This window comes from Amyelois transitella, chromosome 12 (genome assembly GCF_032362555.1).
Source record: "Amyelois transitella isolate CPQ chromosome 12, ilAmyTran1.1, whole genome shotgun sequence".
NCBI lineage: Eukaryota > Metazoa > Arthropoda > Insecta > Lepidoptera > Pyralidae > Amyelois > Amyelois transitella.
Window position 1 is genome coordinate 538,918 of NC_083515.1, and position 23,247 is coordinate 562,164.

A 23,247-nucleotide genomic window follows, 5' to 3' on the forward strand; every position below is an offset into this window, starting at 1 on the left:
TCAATTTTATCAAAATAGCTGAGCGTGGCCTATCAGTATTTCCAAGACTGTTGGCTCTGTCTATCCCACAAGGTATATAGACGTGACCATATGTATGTATGTATGTATATCCCAATTGGCGGACTTAATGCTGGAAGCATTATCTACCAGTCAACCATTGGGTCTCACAGAGAGCTTTATATGGGGGTCAAACTATATAAATATATTTATACCTACACAAATATAAAATAAAATAATTATGATAAACATACATAAAAAACTATAATAAATAAACAATATACATATGTAAATAAATAAATAAGTTGAAACTGTGTAATTTGTAGTTGCTACAACTATAAAATCTGTTACAATTTTTAATTTGGTATGAATCATTGTAACTGGTAAAATATATAAATCATTCATGTGTGTAATCCTCCTGATCCATTAAAAATTGTTTTGTTTCAAAATGTTGGAGCTGAAAATAATTTGTTCCAAATTATGAAAAGGTTTAGGTGCGGATTTTGGATTAATTTCAAAAACCGTTTGGAACAATTTGCGAAGTTGGAAATTGAAATGCTGTGTATTTACGCGACTTTTAATACACACATACTTATACAAGATAGACAGAGCTAAGTTACAAGATTTTAAGGCTACGTTCAGCTGAATGACTTTGATCGAGTTAAGATTCCCTGAAATGAAACTGTCACAAAACATGTTTAGTTTTGATTCTTCTTATAACTTTATTTGTGGAGAAAGTGAATGAAAGCAGGTTGACTAAGCAGATATATAAGGCGAGTGCGGAGGGAAAGGTCGGAGTGGGAAGACCTAGACGAACGTATCTTGATCAAATTAAGGACGTCCTGGTAAAGGGTCAGGTCAAGAGTACCCGAAACCGCCGAGCTTGCATGAAGAGAGTTATAAATGTGGATGCAGCGAAGCTATGCAGAGATCGTGGCAAGTGGAAAGAGGTAGTCTGTGCCTACCCCTCCGGAAAAAAGGCGTGATTTTATGTATGTATGTATGTACATACTTATACAAGATAGACAGAGCTAAGTAACAAGATTCTAATTCGGGACGGATTTTGTTTCTGTTGGAATGACTGTTTTACTGGAAAAGGTTTATTATATCTATAAATGATACCCGAGGCGTGTCGCTAGTAATAAAACATAGACTTAAGTATGTGTATGTTACAGAAGTGACAGCAAATTATGATCTAAATATTATAATATGGCCCCGTCAAGTCCAGTGGGACCATTATTAATGACTGCCAGACACACAGACGCCTTGCTTTATATATGTATATATATATGTGTGTGTATATATGATACATTATCTTGGGCAACGACACACTAAGTTACTATAGTAAATACTAAGTTGATCTTGTGCTAACAGTATCCTCGAAATGTAATTTTATATTTACGAGATATTAATAATGATTTTGCTGTGTGGTTCCCGACACCAATACAAAAATAATAGGACCACTCTATCGCTTTCCTATAGATGTCGTGAAGGCGACTAAGGCGCTAGCTCATCGCTAAAAGAAGAATCCCAAGTTTATTAAGCCTTTATACGTATTCGTATAATAAAGTTTATATTTAAAATGTTCCGATGTTAAGTCGATTTATAATTTACCTATATTTTCTTTAAAAATTCATAAATGTATTTATGCTCGAATCCGTGAAATATTTGATATCGCGATTAAGCATACGCGCTGTGATTGGCTGATGGCAAGTGACGTCAGTAATGTCGCCACAATATGTTCGCTTGACAAGTGCATGAAATAATTATTGTCAGCAGTACCTAATACATATACTTCAACATGATCATCATATTATTTTAATACCGAACACATGATTTGAAACATCATTTAATCATTCAAAGTTTTAATAGATAGTTGAAAACATCGACCAACCGACACAATGCATTTGAAAGGTGACATATTCGATTCTATTTGAAATTCGTCTGGGCTAATACAAACCTATTTAAATTAGGTGATTCTAATCTAAATTTTAACCGTATGTTGTTCTACATACATAAAATCATGCCTCTTTCCCGGAGAGAGAGGCAGAGACTACCTTTTTCCACTTGCCACGATCTCTGCATACTTCCTTCGCTTCATCCACATTCATAACTCTCTTCATGCAAGCTCGGCGGTTTCGGGTACTTTTGACCTGACCCTTTACCAGGACGTCCTTAATTTGATCAAGATACGTTGTTCTACTCGTATGAATTAGTCGTTGCCCGTGGCTCTACTTGCGTAGCTCGCCTTTTACGTAATCTATTAAAATTACGTGCCGTGTGGTTCCCGGCATCAATAAAAAGAATAGGACTACTCCATCTCGTGCCCGTGAATGCCGTAAAATGCAATGGATGGGCTTAGAAACTAATGATTCTTGTTTTAGGCGATGGACTAGCAATCTGTGACTATTTGAATCGTAATTCTATCATTAAGCATGAATGTGGCCTATCAGTCTTTGCCTAGAGTTATACCTATCTAGACTCTATAGTATATACCTGCATTCAATGTGTTATTTTATTACAATTATTAATATAGACTGCAGTGTGTATGTTTTTATCTTTATTGATATCAATAAAACGAATTAGAAATTCTAGCTTTATCAAAATTACTAAACGTTTATGTTAACCGTATTATTATTATTGTTACCGTATTTACTCTGTTTAAAAGTTTGAAGTAAATTTTCTTTTGACCTTAACATCTTTTTTCCCTAAACCGATTCTGATGAAAAACTAAATTGCCGATGCTATTTAGTACACCTGTGAAAACTACGTTCAAATCCGTTTAGCAGTTTCAACATTATAACGTACCAGACACACATACAAAAATTCCAAAAATATGCTTCTTTTGCACTCTTCTTTCAGCGTCCTATCAGTTTCTTGGAAGAATATTTGTGTCTTATTATATGTAACTATTGATTTTTTTTTTAAAGAAAAAAATCCTTCATCAGAATACAAGGTAACGTAGTGACTTAACAAGTAATTCCCTGACCCTTTTTATTTGTTTTGATCCCTGCCTAACGTTGTTTACCTTACCCGGGGCAGAAATCTTCTTACTTGAGACTTTTTACATGTTTATAGCCCTGATAAGAATATACCAAAAACGGCAATTTTACTCAAATGTTCGTAAGAAGAGCTTAAGTTAATATATACTACTAGCTGTCCCGGCAAACGTTGTTTTGCCATATAAATAATTTTTAAAGTTAAGGGATATGAAAAATGATGTTAGCCGATTCTCAGACCTACTCAATATGCTGACTAATTTTCATGAGAATCGGTCAAGCCGTTTCGGAAGATTACGGAGACAAACATTGTGACACGAGAATTTAATATATAAGATGTACTTACGCGACTCTCTCGGCTAGTTAAAATAATTTATTTATTGCACTTTTGTGCAATACAGTACAAAAAATGTACAAAAGGCGGACTTCATGCCGTTTGGCGTTCTCTACTAGTCAACCAGCAGACCAAACAGAAAAAAACTTTAAGTTGGTGGTGCGATAAAGTGCACATGCATACTGACAAAATACATACATTACAAAAACAAAATGCATAAATACATATAATCTCCCATTGATTTTCGATCCAAGAGCGTCGTTGGTCGAATTGGTAAGGTGCCCAGTTAAAATGCGTGATTCACAGAAAGAAACAGGTTCGAATCCCATCTCGGTCATGTAGCAATTGCTGTTTTCAAAGATATGTAAATTAGTGTGTAAACTAACCTATGCCGTGTGGCTCCCGGCACCAATACAAAAAAGAATAGGACCGCTCCATCTCTTTACCATGGATGTCGTAAAAGGCGACTAAGGGATAGGCTTACAAACTTGGGATTCTTTTTTAGGCGATGGGCTAGCAACCTGTCACTATTTGAATCTCAATTCTATCGTTAAACCAAATAGCTGAATGTGACCATTCAGTCTTTTTAAGACTGTTGGCTCTGTCTACCCCGCAAAGGATATAGACGTGACCATATGTATGTATGTACTAACCTATGCTCTTATGGTGAGGGAAAATAAGTGAGGGAACAGGCACATTTAAGTAACTAGATGTGTAACCATGGATACAATACGCGCTAGGTTTACCTGCAAAACTTCGTGTAAAAACCTGACTCACCCAATCTAGGATCCATGGTCAAAGGCTTACCCCGGGCTCCTCTTCAGACAGATGAGGATGCATACATACAAACATATGGTCACGTCTATATCCCTTGTGGGGTAGGCAGAGCCAACAGTCTTGAAAATACTGAATGGTCACATTCAGCTATTTGGTTTAACGATAGAATTGAGATTCAAATAGTGACAGGTTGCTAGCCCATCGCCTAAAAAAGAATCCCAAGTTTGTAAGCCTATCCCTTAGTCGCCTTTTACGACATCCATGGTAAAGGGATGGAGCGGTCCTATTCTTTTTTGTACTGGTGCCGGGAACCACACGGCACTGAGGATGCAACCGGGATTAAAGTCTAGTTACAAATAGTATCCAAGGGATATAATTATTATCAACTTGAGTTCCTTGTATTGATTCTTAGAAGATTATTTGAAACACAATTTGTTTTCTTCAAATGCTTCTACCGAAAATTCGTTCTATTCGAATCGAATCCCGTTTAATCATTTTCTAATTATCTCCATGTTTACGAACGCATACAAATAGTGGTTCCCTCTCGCTCTATTTGGATTCCAATTTTCTCGTCGGCTTCCTCAAAACACTTCAGGGTGAATAAAACGATTCCTTAATTCAATTCTGTTCACAAAAGTACACGTAATCTGCGCGGATTTAGATTTCCTTTATGTATAATCTTTAGTGCCGTGTGGTTCCCGGCACCAATACAAAAAAAGAATAGGACCACTCCATCTTTTTCCCATGGATATCGTAAAAGGCGACTATAGGCTTACAAACATGGAATTCTTTTTAGGCGATGTGTTTAGCAACCTGTCACTATTTGAATCTCAATTCTATCATTAAGCCAAATAGCTGAATGTGGCCATTCAGTCTTGTCAAGACTGCTGGCTCTATCTACCCCGCAAGGGATATAGACGTGACCATATGTATGTAAAACCTTTAAAAAGAGTGGATGTTAACATTTTTCGTCCATAGAAATGAGAATAAAATTATATTGGAAAAGTATAGCAACATGAATCTCAATTCCGTCATAAAGCCGTACAACTGAACGTTGCCTTTCAGTCTTTTCAAGACTGTTGACTCTGTCTACCCTGTATTTAGACAATCCCTGTTATAACAGGTTATTGTAAAAATTGATTTGCAATATCAGATTTAAGGTCATTAATACAAAAAAATTAAATCACGCCTCATCCCTCAAGACATAAGAACGAAATTGATATTCAGCTTGAAGCCTATCCCTTAGTCGCCTTTTACGACATCCATGGGAACGATATGGAGTGATCCTATTCTTTGTTTTAATTTACATACATACATATAAACACGTCTATAAAGTTAAAAAAACTAATAGGTCACGTTCAGCTGTTTGGCTTAATGATAGAATTGAGATTCAAAGAGTGACGAAGAAATAGAAGAATCTCAAGTTTATAAGCCTTTCCCTTAGTCGCCTTTTACGACATCCATGGAAAAGAGATGGAGCGGTCCTAATCTTTTCACTAATGGTGCCGGGAACCAAACGGCACTAATAAAATAATACAAAAAAGAAACTAGAATAGGTATCTCAAACTGCTCAAGTTCTTCAGGTCAGAACATCATCAAGTATTCACTAATACCTTAACCCTTTTCGCAATAAATTTTAATACGAAGCCGGGCCATAAAAAAACCGCATGAAAAACCTAATATACCCTTGAAATTTGCATTAGAATGGCTCGGAATTATGGCTGGAAGGTCTTGCGTGTAGCGAACTATAAATATTGATAGTTTCAAATGAATTATTCTTTATTGTACGCTAAACGCCGTGTGGTTCCCGGCACCAATACATAAAAGAATAGGACCACTCCATCTCTTTCCCAACGATGTTGTAAAAGTCGACTAATGGATAGGCTTACAAACTTGGGATTCTTTTTTTGGCGATGGGTTAGCAAACTGTCACTATTTGAATCTCATTTCACCATTAAGCCAAATAGCTGAACGTGGCCATTCATTCTTTTCAAGACTGTTGGCTCTGTCTGCCCCGCAAGGGATATATATATGTGACTATATATATGTAGACATTTCACATCACATATAATCACGTCTATATCCCTTGCGGGGTATATGTATTATTAGTTACCATATATATGTATTATCAGTTAAATATACAAATTAACCTATAGACTAGGTTCCAGAATACAAGGCACGACTACCTTATCTCAGTTCCCGATGGCTGCCCTGATGGCCCAGAGATTAAGGTCTGCTGATTGAGCACACACAAAGGTCGTGGGTTCATTGGGAGACCCAACTTCTGTTTGTGGGAAACCGGGTGTGCTGTGATGATTAACTGGACATTTGAGTTAATAAATACAAAACTAACTCTCGCCTAGAGGAGGAATTTTAAGAAATATTTCCTTACTAGCTGTACCCGCGACTTCGACCGCGTGGAATAGTTATTTTGGGCATCATTGTAGACCTCAAGGATGAATAATTTCCCCCGTTTTTTTTTTCACATTTTCCATTTTTTCGTCGCTCCTATTAGTTGCAGCGCGATAGCTTAAAGCCTTTCTTGATAAATGGTCTATTCAACACAAAAAGAATTTTTTAATTCGAACCAGTAGTTCCAGAGATTAGCGCGTTCAAACAAACAAACTCTTCAGTTTATAATATTATTAATATAGATAATATGTATTTACTTTCTGATTTTCAGCGAAAATCTGTGTTCAGTAATGTTTAAATAGATTATAACATATTTATTTTTAATGATTCCGTTCATTCGAATTTACTAGAAACCTCTATTAGAATCTCAACTCTCTTAGCTGAAAGTGGCCCTTTAGTGCTTTCAAGACTCTAGGCTCTGTCTTCCCCTCAAGGGATATAGATATGATACTATATACGTATGTATGATGTAATCAAACAGCTTAGTTCTGGCAAAGCAAGTACATTAGAACCTTACCTCACTTTCCTGTCATTATTTAAATTTCAATTCCGTCATTAAGCATTAGTTGAATGTAGTCTTTGTCTACTCCGCAAGTGATATAGACGTGATTATATCTATATATTAATCATCAATTGCAATAGGTGGCAACGGAAGACTCATTCCAAATTGTTTTTAAAATCACTTAACACAATAAATTTTGCAAAAGTTACAAATTGGTTTGCCTCATTCTGAGAAGGTTGATATTAAGTTATATATCTATTAGCAAGTTATTAATGTTTCAACCGCCTCTAATTGCCCGTTTGATGCCGTCGTGTTTGTCAGTTCGTCTGACGAAATTAGGGAGTTCTAAATAGGTTGATATAATTGGTTAGTTAACTTTTAACCGTAACTTCGTCTGCGTCATGTACAGAAAAGCGACGAATTTTAATTTATCGCAATCCAACAAAAAGCGATGAAATTATCAGCACCTATAAAAAGGCGACGAATAAAACGCCACCTATACGAAAAGCAAGGAATTTAGCGCAACCTTACTCGTACAAGAATTTATTGCCGTGTGGTTCCCGGTAGCAATAGAAAAAAGAATAGGACCACTCCGTCTCTTTCGCATGGATGTCGTAAAAAGGAACAAAGGGATTGGCTTATATATAAACCTGGGATTCCTCTTATAGGCGATGGGCTAGCAACCTATCACAATTTGAATCTCAATTCCTTCATAAAGCCGTACAGCTGAACATGGCTTTTCAGTCCTTACAAGACCAATTGTCTCTGTCTACCCCGCAAGGGGTATAGACGTGATTATGTATGTATGTAATCAGTGTTACAATTAACAAGAAAACAAAAAAGAATAGGACCGTTCCATTTCTTTCCCATGGATGTCGTAAAAGGCGACTAAGGGATAGGCTTACATACTTGTGATTCTTTTTTTAGGCGATGGGCTAGCAACCTGTCACTATTTGGATCTCAATTCCATCATTAAGCCGAGCAGCTGAACGTGACCATTCAGTCTTTTCGGGACTATTGGCTCTGTCGACATATATAACAGATGATTGACAGATATTAACAGATAATGATTATATGTATGTATGTATGTATTATACATACATACATACATACATATAATCACGTCTATATCCCTTGCGGGGTAGACAGAGCCAACAGTCTCAGAAAATGTATGTAATCAGTGTAACAATTAACAAATATTTCTTCTTGTCCGCAGCCCGCAGTGTCTCCCACACAATAACATTCCTGGATGTCCCCCTCTGGGTGGACCCGAGGAGGGACGCCGAGCTCAGGTGCCAGTACACCAGACAAGCCCAGGACCCACCACTGCACTCTGTCAAATGGTACAGAGACACCAATGAGATATTCCGGTACACACCCCAAGAGGTGGGTTGCCTGAAGACGTTTTTGTTTGTAAATTCTTTATTGTACATAACAAATTATAAGTAATACATAAAAAACATAACAAATAACGACGTTCAAGGGCGGACTTATCCCTGTGAGGGATTTCTTCCAGTTTTTTTTTATTTATTCTAAAATCCACATACATACATACATATAAATAAATATAAATATATACGAGACAAATTACACACATTGAGTTAGCCTCGAAGTAAGCTCGCGACTTGCGTTACGATATACTAACTCGACGATACTATATTTTATGATAAATACTTAGATAGATAAACATCCGAGACCCAGACCAATCAGAGCTGACCGGGATTCGAACCCGGGACCTCCGGTGTCACAGACAAGCGTTTTACCGCTGCGCCACAGAGGCCGTCAAATATTCACGTCTATACCCCGTGCGGGGTAGACAGAGCCAACAGTCTTAAAAACACTGATTGGCCACATTCAGCTGTCAGGCTTAATGATAGAATTGAGATTCAAACAGTGACAGGTTGCTTGTCTAAAGAGAAAGTATAAAAAATGTACCTGTAATATCAAAATATTTACGTCTACTTAAACAATTTCCTTGATTCACAATCTCAGTTCTATTTTAAATGACATCGTGTAGGCTGTAGTGTGGGCCGCGATTATATTTAATGAAAATGTTTAATACACGAAATGGAAATCATGTTGGTTCACGTAGGTATATTGGTAACAAAACAAAGGTTGGCTCAGATGTTGTGTATGAATGAAAACATACAAGGAACTATAAATAACTTGTGATGTTGTGGAAAGAAAGAAGGATTCCTCTAGGAATCTTCGATATACGCCTCTTATATCTGTACCGGTTGTATCAACTAAGTATCGGAAGAACTCTTTTATGTTGCGTGTTGGCCAAAATTTTAATAATATCTGTAGAATTGTGGATTTGGACTTATTTGCCACAGGCATAGCAAAAGCGAGACGTCTACTTTACGATCACTTTCTTCAGTGACAACAAAATTTTCCTTTTATTTTGTATCTCATAAGATAGGTATCTAATTTAGTTTAATTATATTCTATACTGCATCTTGCACGTGAATCGTAGAAACATATCTTGTAAAAACTTTTACTTTAAGTTTCTATTATTTTTTTTAAACTCTAAGTTTGTGTTGTCAGTGTTCAACTTTTTCTATTTATCTTGTTTCTTATTTGTGAGGACCTTTAATTGGCTCCTTTGCTAACTAGCTTTATTTCTACTACTATATTATGTTTGTAGCTGTTGGTCTTCCTATTAAAAATAAAATAAAATAAAATAAAAATAAAAAGATGTAGTCTGAAATGAATGAAAAAAGTACCTTTACCATTTTAATACAACATACATACCTACATACATACATATGGTCACGTCTATATCCCTTGCGGGGTAGATAGAGCCAACAGTCTTGAAAAGACTGAATGGCCACATTCAGCTATTTGGCTTAATGATAGAATTGAGATTCAAATAGTGACAGGTTGCTAGCCCATCGCCTAAAAAAGAATCCCAAGTTTGTAAGCCTATCCTTAGTCGCCTTTTACGACATCCACGGGAAAGAGATGGAGTGGTCCTATTCTTTTTTGTATTGGTGCCGGGAACCACTCGGCGGAATTTTAATACAAACAAATCATAAAATATTTACAAAAAGGTACACCTGTTCAAAGAAGTTTTAATTCAAACAAGAATTTTTATTAGATCGTCAGAACTTGCTTGGAGGTTCGTTATACGTTTAATAAGTTGAATTCACAAATGTCTAGATTAGATTTTTCATTAAATGAATGAAAATAACCATTAAGACTTCTTTCTCTGTTTAACTATGAAAATGACCGTTTAATTAGCAAAGATTCAATTTCATTCGTATTGGCGTGTTCGTAATTTGCCTTGTGGTTCCTGGCACAAATACAAAAAATAATAGGAACACTCCATCTCTTTCTTCAAACTTGGGATTTTTTTTTAGGCGATGGGCTAGCAACCTGTCACTATTTGAATCTCAATTCTATAATTAAGCCAAATAGCTGATCGTGGCCTATCAGTCTTTTCAAGACTGTTGGCTCTGTCTACCCCACAAGGGATATAGACGTGACCATATGTATGAATGTTTGTTGGCTTTGTGGGCTTTGCGAGATAGCGATACGAGATATAGACGTGATTATGTGCACATTTTTAAGAGTCTACCCTTTAGTCTGCTTTTACGACATCCATGAGAAAGAGATAGAGTAGTCCTATTCTATTTTTCTATTAGTGCCGGGAACCACACGGCACAAGTTTATTTTAATTTATTTGATTTGAAATTTATTTTATTTGAAAGAATCTCACCACAATGTTTTCCTCTTGCATATTCCTCATGAAAGCCTCAAGTTAAGGCTATCGTGTCGTGAATCAAAACTTCTACAAGTACTGTTAGCCAACAAATATGAAATTAATTGACAAAGTCGAGTTGTTACGACTTGAGAACTCACCTAGGACACTATCTTATGATCCATTAATCGGTTCGAAGGTAGCTGAAGTTCAGTTGTGCCTTGTTTACTTGAACTAAGTAACATACGAGTACATATTCTGCACTGACTCTTTGGAAGCGGCAGTAATATTAGTTTCAAGTTATTTATTTGACGTCGACCAATGTTGTGAAACCAAAAGATATGACAATTATTAAGCAATATGAGATAATAATGAATAAAAATTTTGAATTTGAATTTTCATACGTACATATATAAGAGATTTCCTTAGATATAATCAGTAGTTATGTAGTATAATTTTATGTGTGTATAATTTCTTTCTTTTCTTTGTACATGAACGAACAGGTATATAAATACAGGGTGAATTACAGGGAAATTTTTACAGCACGTTCGAACAATAAAATAAAAACATATATACCATAAATAAAATATAAATATATAAATTAAAATATATAAAGGGAAGACCTAAAAAGAGATGGATGGATGACGTAAAGGATAGTATGAGGAGCAAGGGAGTGACCAGCGAGATGGCAATTGACAGAAGTAATTGGAAAAAACTAACATACTGTGCCGACCCCACGTAGAAAGTGGGAAAAGGTAACAAAGAAGAAGAAGTAAGTATTGTATGTAATAATATTATGTGAGATGGATTTTATAAGTAATTTTACGTACATACATAAAATCACGCCTTCTTCCCGGAGGGTTAGGCAGAGACTACATATTTTCATTTCCCACGATATCTGCATACTTCCATCGCTTCATACACATTCATAACTCTCTTCATGCAAACTCGGCGGTTTCGGGTACTCTTGACCTGACAAAGAAGAAGAAGATATACCATAAATAGTGTTACTTTTTTTAACTAGGCTGTAGCTGGTAGACGCCAACCGATCAAACAATTTGATGGGAGAGTATAACTATTGTTTTTTTTTTACATTTTTCTGTATGTTTCATTGAAACCTATTTGGTTACATCGTCCAAAAAATTATAGGAGAAATTCATTTCGTTTCATCCGTATTAAAAAATTCCTACATATTTTTCAATTTTATACTATAAAAATAGAAAATAAAAATTAATGACAAAGGAATTATAAAACATATTATTTTTTTTTTGACAAATTACCCAGATTGAGCTAGCCTCGAAGTAAATTCGAGACTTGTGTTACGAAATACTAACTCAACGATACTATATTTTTTTATAAATACCTATATAGATAAACATCCAAGACCCAATCCAATTAGAAAAAGTTATTGTCACATCATGCTCTGGCCGGGACCTTCGGTACAGACAGACAAGCGTACTACCGCTTCGCCACAGGTCACATATATTTCATCAAAATTTGTATCCTTTAAAAATGAAAGTAGCATTTTGCAAGCAATTCTTAAGGTCACAGCTACCGTAATGTTTCTAGAAGTTTATGGAAAAAGACCACTGAATTTTACTATATGCGGTGAATAATATATAGACACGCTTTATGACAAACGACATAGACACGACCACAAACAATGTCAACAAAAAAATATAACAGTATATAATACATACATACATATGGTCACGTCTATATCCCTTGCGGGGTAGACAGAGCCAACAGTCTTGAAAAGACTGAATGGCCACGTTCAGCTATTTGGCTTAATGATAGAATTGAGATTCAAATAGTGACAGGTTGCTAGCCCATCGCCAAAAAAAGAATCCCAAGTTTGTAAGCATATACCTTAGTCGCCTTTTACGACATCCATGGGAAAGAGATGGAGTGGTCCTATTCTTTTTTGTATTGGTGCCGGGAACCACACGGCACTATATAATACAACTCAACAAAATAGTTCAAAATACCAAATCGAATTACACGGCGTTTGAACAAACATTCAGCGGCTAAGTTCGTCAGAACGCGGCATAATAAGCTACTCGAGTCAGCGTTGTAACAAACTAAGTTCGAGCAAGTTGGCCAAAACGTAGCGACTAACACTGTTTGGAGTTTATTAACTTAGGAAACACGTCATAGGTTTCAGATTCCTGGCTTTGTGCACTGAAATACCGGAGATACTCTAATTAGATCAGTGTTCCACTTGAAATAGGATATTTGTGTCACAATGATTTGTATTGGATTTCAAGACAGAATAATAATTATTCATATATACATACATATACATACAGTTCGACGGCCTGTGTGGCGCAGCGGTAGTACGATTGTCTGTGACACCGGAGGTCCTGGGTTCAAATCCCGGCCAGGGCATGATGAGAAACGAACTTTCTCTGATTGGCCTGGGTCTTGAATGTTTATCTATACAAGTATTTATTATAAAATATAGTATCATTGGGTTAGTATCTCGTAACACAACTCTCGAACTTACTTCGAGGCTAACTCAATCTGTCCCGTATAATTTTTTTTATTTATTTCTTAAGTTACTAATACCAAAATTCTTCAAATGATCCAATTCGATTGATGATAAATTTACCCGATCCATCACTATGTTTCGTGGCAAAGCCCGAATAACCTAACAAAGTCAAGATTAATACTGTCCACTAATTAACTAAGTTCGCGCCGACCGTCAAATTAAATATTGAGGCCTCAGCTGAACTCCTAAGAAAATACGACGAGTTTAGAACTTTCCGCGGTAAATAATAATGTTTTCCGTGAGTTTAGCACTTTGCTAACTAACCGTCGTTCAAATTCGCTCGCTTGTGGTGTTTTTTTTGTAAAGCCATTTATTTTTAGAGTAACTTGAATAATTCCATTTTTAAGTCGTGCATCTTAACGTGGCCTGTGAGTCTTTTGGAGACTGCTGGATTTATATACGCTGTAAAGATGTGATAAATGTATGTATTAGAAAATTTTATGTATGTATAAGTGCCGTGTGGTTCCCGGTACCAATAATAAAAGTATAGGACCACTCCATCTCTTTCCCAAGGATGTCGTGAAAGGCGAGTAAGGAATAGGCTTTTATTGGGATTCTTGTAGGCGATCGGCTAGCCTGACCTAATCTGTCACTTTTTGATCTGAATTCTATCATTAAGCCTAACAGCTGAACGTGGCCTATCACTCTTTCAAGATTTCAGGCTGTGTCTACCCCGCAAAGGCAAAGATGTGATTATATGAACGAATGAATGAAACTTTCATTAATATCACACACTTCTCGAATATAGTGCCTTCTCACTGGAATTGTGGTTTAACTCAATTCAGCTCAACCTCATTCGGTTTTAATATAGTCGTGATGACGTGTGGATTTTGTGTGATAACGTCTTAACTTTAATTAGTATAATGTATTTATCTCGAGACCTTTGATGGATACGCGGAGGCACAGTTGGCTAATTTGCTCGTTGGAGTTAAAATTAGTTTTGTGATAAGTAATATCGTTAAATATTATTTTGATAGAATTATTTATAGGTATTATTTATTTCGGAAATAGATGATGATGTCAATAGAACATTATTAAAGTTGTTCGTTGTTTGTCAGATCAAATTATAATTTAATGTCTTCTTTTATTATACAATTCTATCATTAACGGCCTCTGTGGCGCAGCGGTAGTACGCTTGTCTGTGTCACCGGAGGTCCCGGGTTCGAATCCCGGTCAGGGCATGATGAGAAAAGAACTTTCTCTGATTGGCCTGGGTCTTGGATGTTTATCTATATAAGTATTTATTATAAAATAAAGTATCGTTGAGTTAGTATCTCGTAACACAAGTCTCGAACTTACTTCGAGGCTAACTCAATCTGTGTAATTTGTCCTGTATATATTTATTTATTTATATTTATTAAGCCAAATAGCTGAACGTGGCCATTCAGTCTTTTCAAGACTACTGGCTTTGTCTGCCCCGCAAGGGATATAGACGTGACCGTATGTATGTATGTCATGTCTTCTTTTAAATGTAGCGACTTAAAATTTTTCACGGCATGTGTAAGGTGGTATAGTTAATAGGAAAGGGAATGTATAAAAAGAGAGCAAGTCATAACAGCATATTGAAAACTGTAGCGAATAGATCGGAAGCACAAATAATGGGCCATCTTGTGCGGGGGTGTGCCGTGTGGTTCCCGGCACCAATGCAAAAAAGAATACGACCACTCCATCTCTTTCCCATGGATGTTGAAAAGGCGACTAAGGGATAGGCTAACAAACTTGGGATTCTTTTTTAGGCGATGGGTCACTATTTGAATCTCAATTCTATCATTAAGCCCAATAGCTGAACGTGGCCATTCAGTCTTTCTAAGACTGTTGGCTCTGTCTACCCTGCAAGGGATATAGACGTGACTATATGTAGTATATTGTGCGGGGGACCATGCCGATAGCTGGCCAAATATGAAGCCGAGTTTTCAGCGGCACCCCGGTTTAAAGTTGTTCTTTTTTTTATTGGGTACCTTTTAAAATTTCATTTTTGCATATGTATTCACTAACACTATCACTAAGATTTCTGTATTATACTAGCAAAGTGGATCATGATATTATCTGAATAATAAATAAATTAAATAAAATAAAAGCCTAGTGGAACGTAACTTGATCAATTCGGATACGTACTGGCAAAATGTCAGGTCGAGATTACGCGAAACCGCCGAGCTTGCTGGAAGAGAGTATTGAATACATACATACATATAGTCACGTCTATATCCCTCACGGGGTTGACAGAGCCAACAGTCCCGTAAAGACTGAATGGCCACGTTCAGCTGCTCGGCTTAATGATGGAATTGAGATCCGAATAGTGACAGGTCGCTAGCCCATCGCCTAAAAGGAGAATCTCAAGTTTATAAGCCTAAGAGTATTGAATGTAGCCAAAAAGTACGCAATTGTGTACGTGGCCAGAGAAAAGATGTAGAGTGGGATTTAAACCTGTGCCGTTTTACGATTCGCGTGCATTTTAACCCCGCACCTTACCGGTTCGACTATTGACACTTCCAAAAGAATTAGCTGTAACAAATTGCACCCGGCAGTGCCGTGTGGTTCCCGGCACCATTGCAAAAAAGAATAAGACCACTCCATCTCTTTCCCACGGATTTCGTAAAAGGCGACTAAGGGATAGGCTTATAAACTTGGGATTCCTCTTTTAGGCGATGTGTTAGCGACCTGTCACTATTTGAATCTCAATTCTATGACTAAGCCAAACAGCTGAGCGTGGCCAGACAGATCAGTCTTTTCAAGACTGGTGGCTCTGTCTACCCCGCTAGGGATATAGACGTGATCATATGTATGTATGTAACATAATGGAAAGACGAATGGTACGTCTGGATATTAATATCAAGCAAGTAAGAACTTACACAGCTTCTTATCATAAGAATGTGTGAGTTTGGTTAAAAATCGCTGACCTGACCCGACGCCGTCTGATCCTTTGAGGAATCGCCTCTTACGGCTTTGTGTGGTACAAGTTACAAACGATGCATTGAAATAACTTTAATTAGAAGTATTATTTAACCTAGAAAAGAAAGAAAAAAAAAGAAACAGAATTATAACGCTTGTCATTTAAAAAAAAATGGGCAATTAAATATTATCTTTTTTAGAGTTTTGTAGTTAACAAGGAACTATTATACTTTCGCGATGTCTGTCTGTCAGTTCGCGGTTTTACTCAGAGAATATAAGGGATGGAAAGCTATGATTTGATACATACTTAAATAATTTAAAAAAAGGTCTTAGAAGAAAATCTCAAAGAAATAATAATAGCTCTCTTATACCAGTAAACCGTGCCGTGTGGTTCCCGGCACCAAAAGATACAAGAATAGGACCACTCCATCTCTCTCCCATGGATGTCGTAAGAGGCGACTAAGGGGTAGGCTTATAAACTTGGAATTCTGCTTTTAGGCGATGGGCTAGCAGCCTGTCACTATTTGAATCTAAATTCTATCTTAAAGCCAAATAGCTGAACATGGCCTCTCAGTCTTTTCAAGACTGTTGGCTCTGTCAAGCCCGCAAAGGATATAGACGTGACTATATTTATGTATGTATTAAAATTCTTTCCACCATCCGCCATACCCGTCACAGTTCACCGCAATAAAATTCAAACCAAATTTCCAACGAAAAGTTTATTGCCTTAAAAAAACTGCCCAATTCAAAAATGTTTCGTTTTACCATCTTTTTACGAAGGCAACTTTTAAATAACAGGAAATTGAATGGCGTCCTTCCTTACTCGTCTTTTTATTGCACTTTGTAGCCTCTGAATAACTCGTTAAAGAATTCCCAACAAACAGAAAAAGAAAGAGCCATACGCTATGAGTTTTATCTTAAATTTCTTCTTAGCTAACAGTTTCAAATGTTACTTTGAAATTAAAATTGCTTCTGTTGTCTTTTTATTGCTTTTAACGATGTACCTATGTTTTGAATAGTTAAAACTAGTTTGTAATGTAATGAGTTCGTTAAATCGAAGTTCTTTTGATTCAGCTCTTTTTAGTTTGATATTTAAAAACGTTAGTATCTATATATTTTTATCTATAAAATATAGTTTCGTTTAGTTAGTATCTCGTAACACAAGTCTCGAATTCACTTCGAGGCTAACTCATAACATAACATAAAATCACGCCTCTTTCCCGGAGGGGTAGGCAGAGACTACCTCTTTCCACTTGCCACGATCTCTGCATACTAACTCAATCTGTGTAATTTTACGCGTATATATTTATTATTATTTATTTATTATGTCTTTACGAAATTAAGTTTAATATGCGTCATGTTCGTGTTTATAAAGAAATCTTATCCGTCTGACTATAAAAAAACTTTTATTTACACAATTCGTTAATAAAATGCGCTATAATTATATCACTTGTCCCATTCACCAGCACTGAGTCTCTGCCCTCACGAAATTTGGAATAATATTAGTCGTTCCTCACTCGCGATTCAGAAAAACGGCGTCGCGGTTATCATACGGAATATTATTGCATAGCTAGCAGAAATTGTTAGCCAGGTAGTGACGTTACGCCACGCGAATTTATCGACATTTATATCGATAGTAGATCAAAGAAAATAACTTAATAAATTTGCTTAGTCAACCTTTGTTCCAACAGCTAGTAACTAAATAAATCTGTTTTGTCAACCTTTTTTTAACAAATATTGGGTTGATTACAAAATATAAAAGTGTGAATAGAAACGTTGGAACAACAGATAATCTTTCAAGTACTTTCTGACATCTGACAATGCCATGAAGCCTCATCTTGCTTACCACCAGGCAGATTGAGGTCAAGCACACTCAAATATATTATAAAAAAAGTTAAAATAAATAAATATTTTACCCTTTCGCACCCTTTGGTGTCGAGACACTCGGTCCTTGGGGTAAGGGCGCGCGGGAGCTCCACAAGGCGCTCAGCAAACGTCTGAGGGAGGCAACAGGTGACCCTCGCGCGGGCAGCTCTCTTGCGCAGTGTATTGCTATTGCAATACAGCGCGGGAATGATGAGAAGAGTTTGTGTTCTTGATTTCGTTTTTCCCTTATTTATATAAATATCGACAGACAACGATGAACATCACTATTGTGAATTATATAAAGGATTCGGATTTAAGCCGAATTAATTCGGGTGTATTTGCGGTAAAGTTTCTGTTTCACGTGGAAATTCGCTAACGAGTGGATGATTAAAACAAATAACGTTTAATAGGAACATTAGCCGTTTGAAATGGATTTCGTCTGCCTATTAAAATTTTCAATGTCTGCGGAAAGTTTAATCCTAGACTTCGCTTAAATTGAAATTTGAGTTTAAACAATTGTAATTGTAAGTCTTATCGGTATAATTCTGTTAAAATTTCTGTTTCCCACGGTAATTTCGGGAAATTCACTTCAGCGGTTTCGGTGCGTTAGATGACAGTTAATTAGTCAGTCAGTGTTCTCTTTTATATACATTTATAACAAGAAACGAGCCTTAGCCATTCAATTTGCCCGCGTGGTTTTCATTCAGATTTCGCAATAAAAAGAAGCCTTCATTTTTTCTTCCTTGCCTTTAAATATGTCCTTCTTCTTATCTCTGTACCAAATTTCGTCAAATTCGGTTCAGTGGTTAAGACATGTAAGCGTAACAGACAGACAGAGTCACTTTTGCATTTATAATATAAGATAGTAAATAGGATCCGTACAATAATAATGGAAATTTGCGTACAAAAACTTTGAATACAGTTCGCGTGGCATTTATTATTTCTCATTGAAGTGCAAGAATCCATTGTGAATAAAAATGGCGGAATTTTTCATCGATTTATACAGCGAAACCTAAAAATAACAGCCATTTGATGGAGTTTAATCTTTGTTTCGTTTGCATTTGAGTCCGAATTGAATTTAGAGTGGTTTTTATTCGATAAAGTTATCAGCGATTTGACCCACAGAGGCGACGTTGTTTTTTGATAGTGCGAAAAACTATCGCTGTTTCGATTTTTTATAACGACATAAAACGGGACAGCAATATGTTGTAAGTATTTCGAGTTTCCCAAAAAACTTAAGTAGTTACAAATAAGATGGAGGTCGAAATAGTAACAAATATTTTTTTTACATGTGATTTTATCAAGAAATCAATAATAAAATATTAAACATTAACTGCACTAATACGTGTAGTTTTTCGCGCGATAAAAACTGTGTCGCGCGTGCCTTGCTGCGAGAGCTGCGTTGAAGCTATACCTATGAATGTGACTGTTCCTTTGTACTAGGCGACTAAGGGATAGGATAATGAACTAGAGAATCTTCTTGTAGGCTAGCAACCTGAATTTGAATCTCAATTCTATCATTAAGCCAAACAGCTGAACGTGGCCTATTTATTACTTTTTGCGAGACTGTTGGCTCTGTCTACCCCGCAAGGTAAACAAACGTGATTATATATATGTATGTAAACATAAAAATCATACTATTTCAGTTCTATATCCATTAAAGTTAATTCACTCCACGTCTATATTATCTCAAACTCTTAGCTTATAAACTCAATAATGTCTTATTTTCCGTCTAGACTTCGGTAATCGAGATAATATAACTGTTTGTTCGGACGTTTCTCGAATACAATGATTGCAAACAGAATTTTATACTAAAAGTATAATACGAAATGAAAGTTACAAGCGACAATTTCTATTTAATATACACGCTATGACGCTGAAGCAATGTTAAGAGTGAAAAGGAATGTTATGTGTATACGTTCCGTTTTATGTGGAAAGTGTTTTAAATGACAGCTTCCGTAGTTTGGCACGCGCGACGCCGTTTTTATCGCGCGGAAAACTATCGCTGTTCCGTTTCACGTCATAATGAAAAGCGAAACAGCGATAGTTTTTCGCACGATAAAAACGGCATCGCGCGTGCCATGCTAAGTACTGTCATTTGTAAAACTTTCTACATAAATTGGCGGGGTAGGGATTGCATTTTATTTTTATACAAATACACTAAATCGATATAATATAAATCTATACTAATATTATAAAGCTGAAGTGTTTGTTTGTTTGAACGCGCTTATCACAGAAACTACTGGTGCGAATTGAAAAATTCGTTATGTGTTGAATAAACCATTTATCGAGGAAGGCCTTAGGCTATATAACATGACGCTGTAACTACAACGAGCAAATAAATAATGGAAAATGTGAAAAAAAAAGGGGTAAATTATTCATCCTTGAGGGATTCAATGATGCCCAAAATAATTATTCCACGCGGACGAAGTCGAGGGCACAGCTAGTTATAAAACAATTGAATACATTCATAAATTTTAAAAGTTACCGTTACATAATTCCATTTCATAAATAGATTATTCAGAGCAGAGCGTGGTGGGTTTAAATCGAATGAAACTTATATGAGGCGAATTCAATTTTCTATTTGCAAGAGCTTGGACTGAGAAATATCAAATTTACGTCAATTTAGAAATTTGCATACAAACATAACTATCACGTCTATATCCCTTGCGGGGCGGACAGAGCTGACAGTATAGAAAAGACTGAATGGCCACGCTCAGCTATTTGGCTTAATGATAGAATTGAGATTCAAATAGTGACAGGTTGCTAGTCTGTCGCCTAAAATAAACCCAAGTTTATAAGCTTATCCCTTAATCGCCTTTTACGACATCCATGGGAAAGAGATGGAGTGGTCCTATTCTTTTTTGGATTGGTGCCGGGAACTACACGGCATTTTGCATTATTGTCATATTTATAATCCTACTTCCTACTACTTATTATAAAGGCGAAAGTTTGTATGGATGTTTGTTACTCTTTCACGCAAAAACTACTGAACCGATTACCATGAAATTTGGTATGTAGGTAGCTGAAGACCCAGAATAACACATAGGCTACTTTTTATCCCAGAGTTCCCGCGGGATTGATAGGGTTTCCACGCGGACGAAGTCGCAGGCGGCCTCTAGTATATAATAACATGATATTTACATACAAACATACATATAGATATTTATATATTATCACGTCTATATCCCTTACGGGGTGGACAGGGCCAACTGTATTGAAAAGTCTGAAAGGCCACGTTCAGCTGTATGGCTTTATAAGACAGCTAGGCTTGTTAGCCCATCGCCTTCAAGAAGAATCCCAAGTTAACACATCCAGTTGCCTGAATGTTTTCTCGCGATGTCATCACGAAGAAATTGACGCGCTCAACCAATAGCAGCGAAGAATCTAAATCGCGCAATCAAAGATTTCACGGATTGTAGCATAAATACAAACTCCGACCCAACATCGTCGGAGCCGCGGTTCCCCAGGCATCACACCTAGCCCGGCGGAAGATCTTCCCTTTGGTGGCGGTCGAGCCAAAATATGCTATCGCTACAAACCTTACCTATTTTCTGACCTCAGTGACGCTGTTAAGGGGAACTTATAACATTTAATGTGCCTATAAGGGAATTTATCGGTCAGTATAATCACCCCAACCCTTTATGGAATAATCGAAGCGTACATCTTACGTGCTAACAGGGTGAAAAATAGTTTGTCCAGTAACCATTTTATAGGTACAGCTAATTATAACAACACTGCTATGCCGTGTGGTTCCCAGCACCAATAAAACAAAAGAATTCGACCACACCGTCTCATTCCTTTTTTTTTAATGAAATACAGTTTCTTTTGCGTGACTAAGTCAGCCGTAAACCTCCATTAAGATAAATTCCATCCATCGGTTATTATTCGATCGGAATCTAAGTTTAAAAGCCTATCCCTTAGTTGCCTTTTACGACATTCATGCGATAAAGAAAGAGTGGTCCTATTATTTTTTTCTATTGGTCCCGGGAACCACACTTCACGTGCGTACGCACGGTAAGTTCATTTTCAACAAAACAAAACAAACATTAACCAAAATCACAAATAACAACCCGAGTTCTTAGGGAACACCTTCCCCGCGTCACCAATTTAGTCCCGTTTAATCGCACCGCTCAGACCCTTCAGTTTTACATACATTCTTTCCCGTGGGATATTAAATACTTGGTTGTTTAGTTTAACGGATAAACAGAATAAAAGGATACCTTTTTCCGCGTTGTATAAAGAAATAAATAAATACGGGACAAATTACACAGATTGAGTTAGCCTCGATGTAAGTTCGAAACTTTTGGTACGAGATTCTAACCTAACGATACTACATTTTATAATAAATAATAAGATAGATATACATCCAAGATACAGGCCAATCAGAGAAAGTTCGTTACTCATCATGCCCTGGCCGGGATTCGAACCCGTAATTCGAAAGGGTAAATAATGTCAGCCGGTACCAGCACTTCAGGAACTTGCAGCGGTAATATTAATCTAAATCATATGTCGATGTATAATTTTCGCGAGCAAATAGTCTCATACGATATTTTGCCACAAAATCGAATGGAATTTATAATATCAACCAACATAGAAATGATTTACAAGGAATGAATAATGTTATTACATCACAGTAGGTTAGGTACTAGGACATTATAAACTTGACGCTGCTCAAACCAAAACTATTTACATACATACGTATAAACACGTCTTAATCAATTACTGAGCAAACAGTATCAAAAAAATAACGAAATAATAGGTGTGAAATTCAGATATAAACAGGCTACTAGCCTTTGTTTGTTTGAACGCGCTAATCTCAGGAACTACTGGTTCGAATTGAAAAATTATTTTTGTGTTGAATAGACCATTCATTGAGGAAGGCTTTTTATGCTATCATATATTATACATCACGAGGGCTTCAATAATGCCCAAAATAACTACAGGTAATGGGCTAGCATATTGTCACTATTTCTAATCTCAATTTCATCAGTAACCCATACATCTGAACTTTTCAGTCTTTTCTACTCTGTTGGCTCTGTCTACCCCGTAAGGAAATATAGACGTGATTATAAAGCTGTATGCATGAAATAATCAACAAGGAATGAATAACGTTGTAACATTACAGTACCAGGACATTATAAACTTGCAGCTGTTCAAACCACCAACACTATATAAAGCCGGAACAAGCGAGGAGAGGCTCCGAATAAATTACCC

The 23,247-nt window shown here is 36.5% G+C and overlaps 1 protein-coding gene across 1 annotated transcript in view; it reads left to right on the top strand.

Moving 5' to 3' along the window:
- LOC106142349 (uncharacterized) overlaps positions 1 to 23,247 on the top strand; it is an 85,047-nt gene that overhangs the window by 33,446 nt on the left and 28,354 nt on the right. The window contains exon 2 of the mRNA XM_013344078.2: positions 8,238 to 8,407. Within this exon, the coding sequence (XP_013199532.1) occupies positions 8,238 to 8,407 (170 nt within the window). The remainder of the gene's footprint in view (positions 1 to 8,237; positions 8,408 to 23,247) is intronic.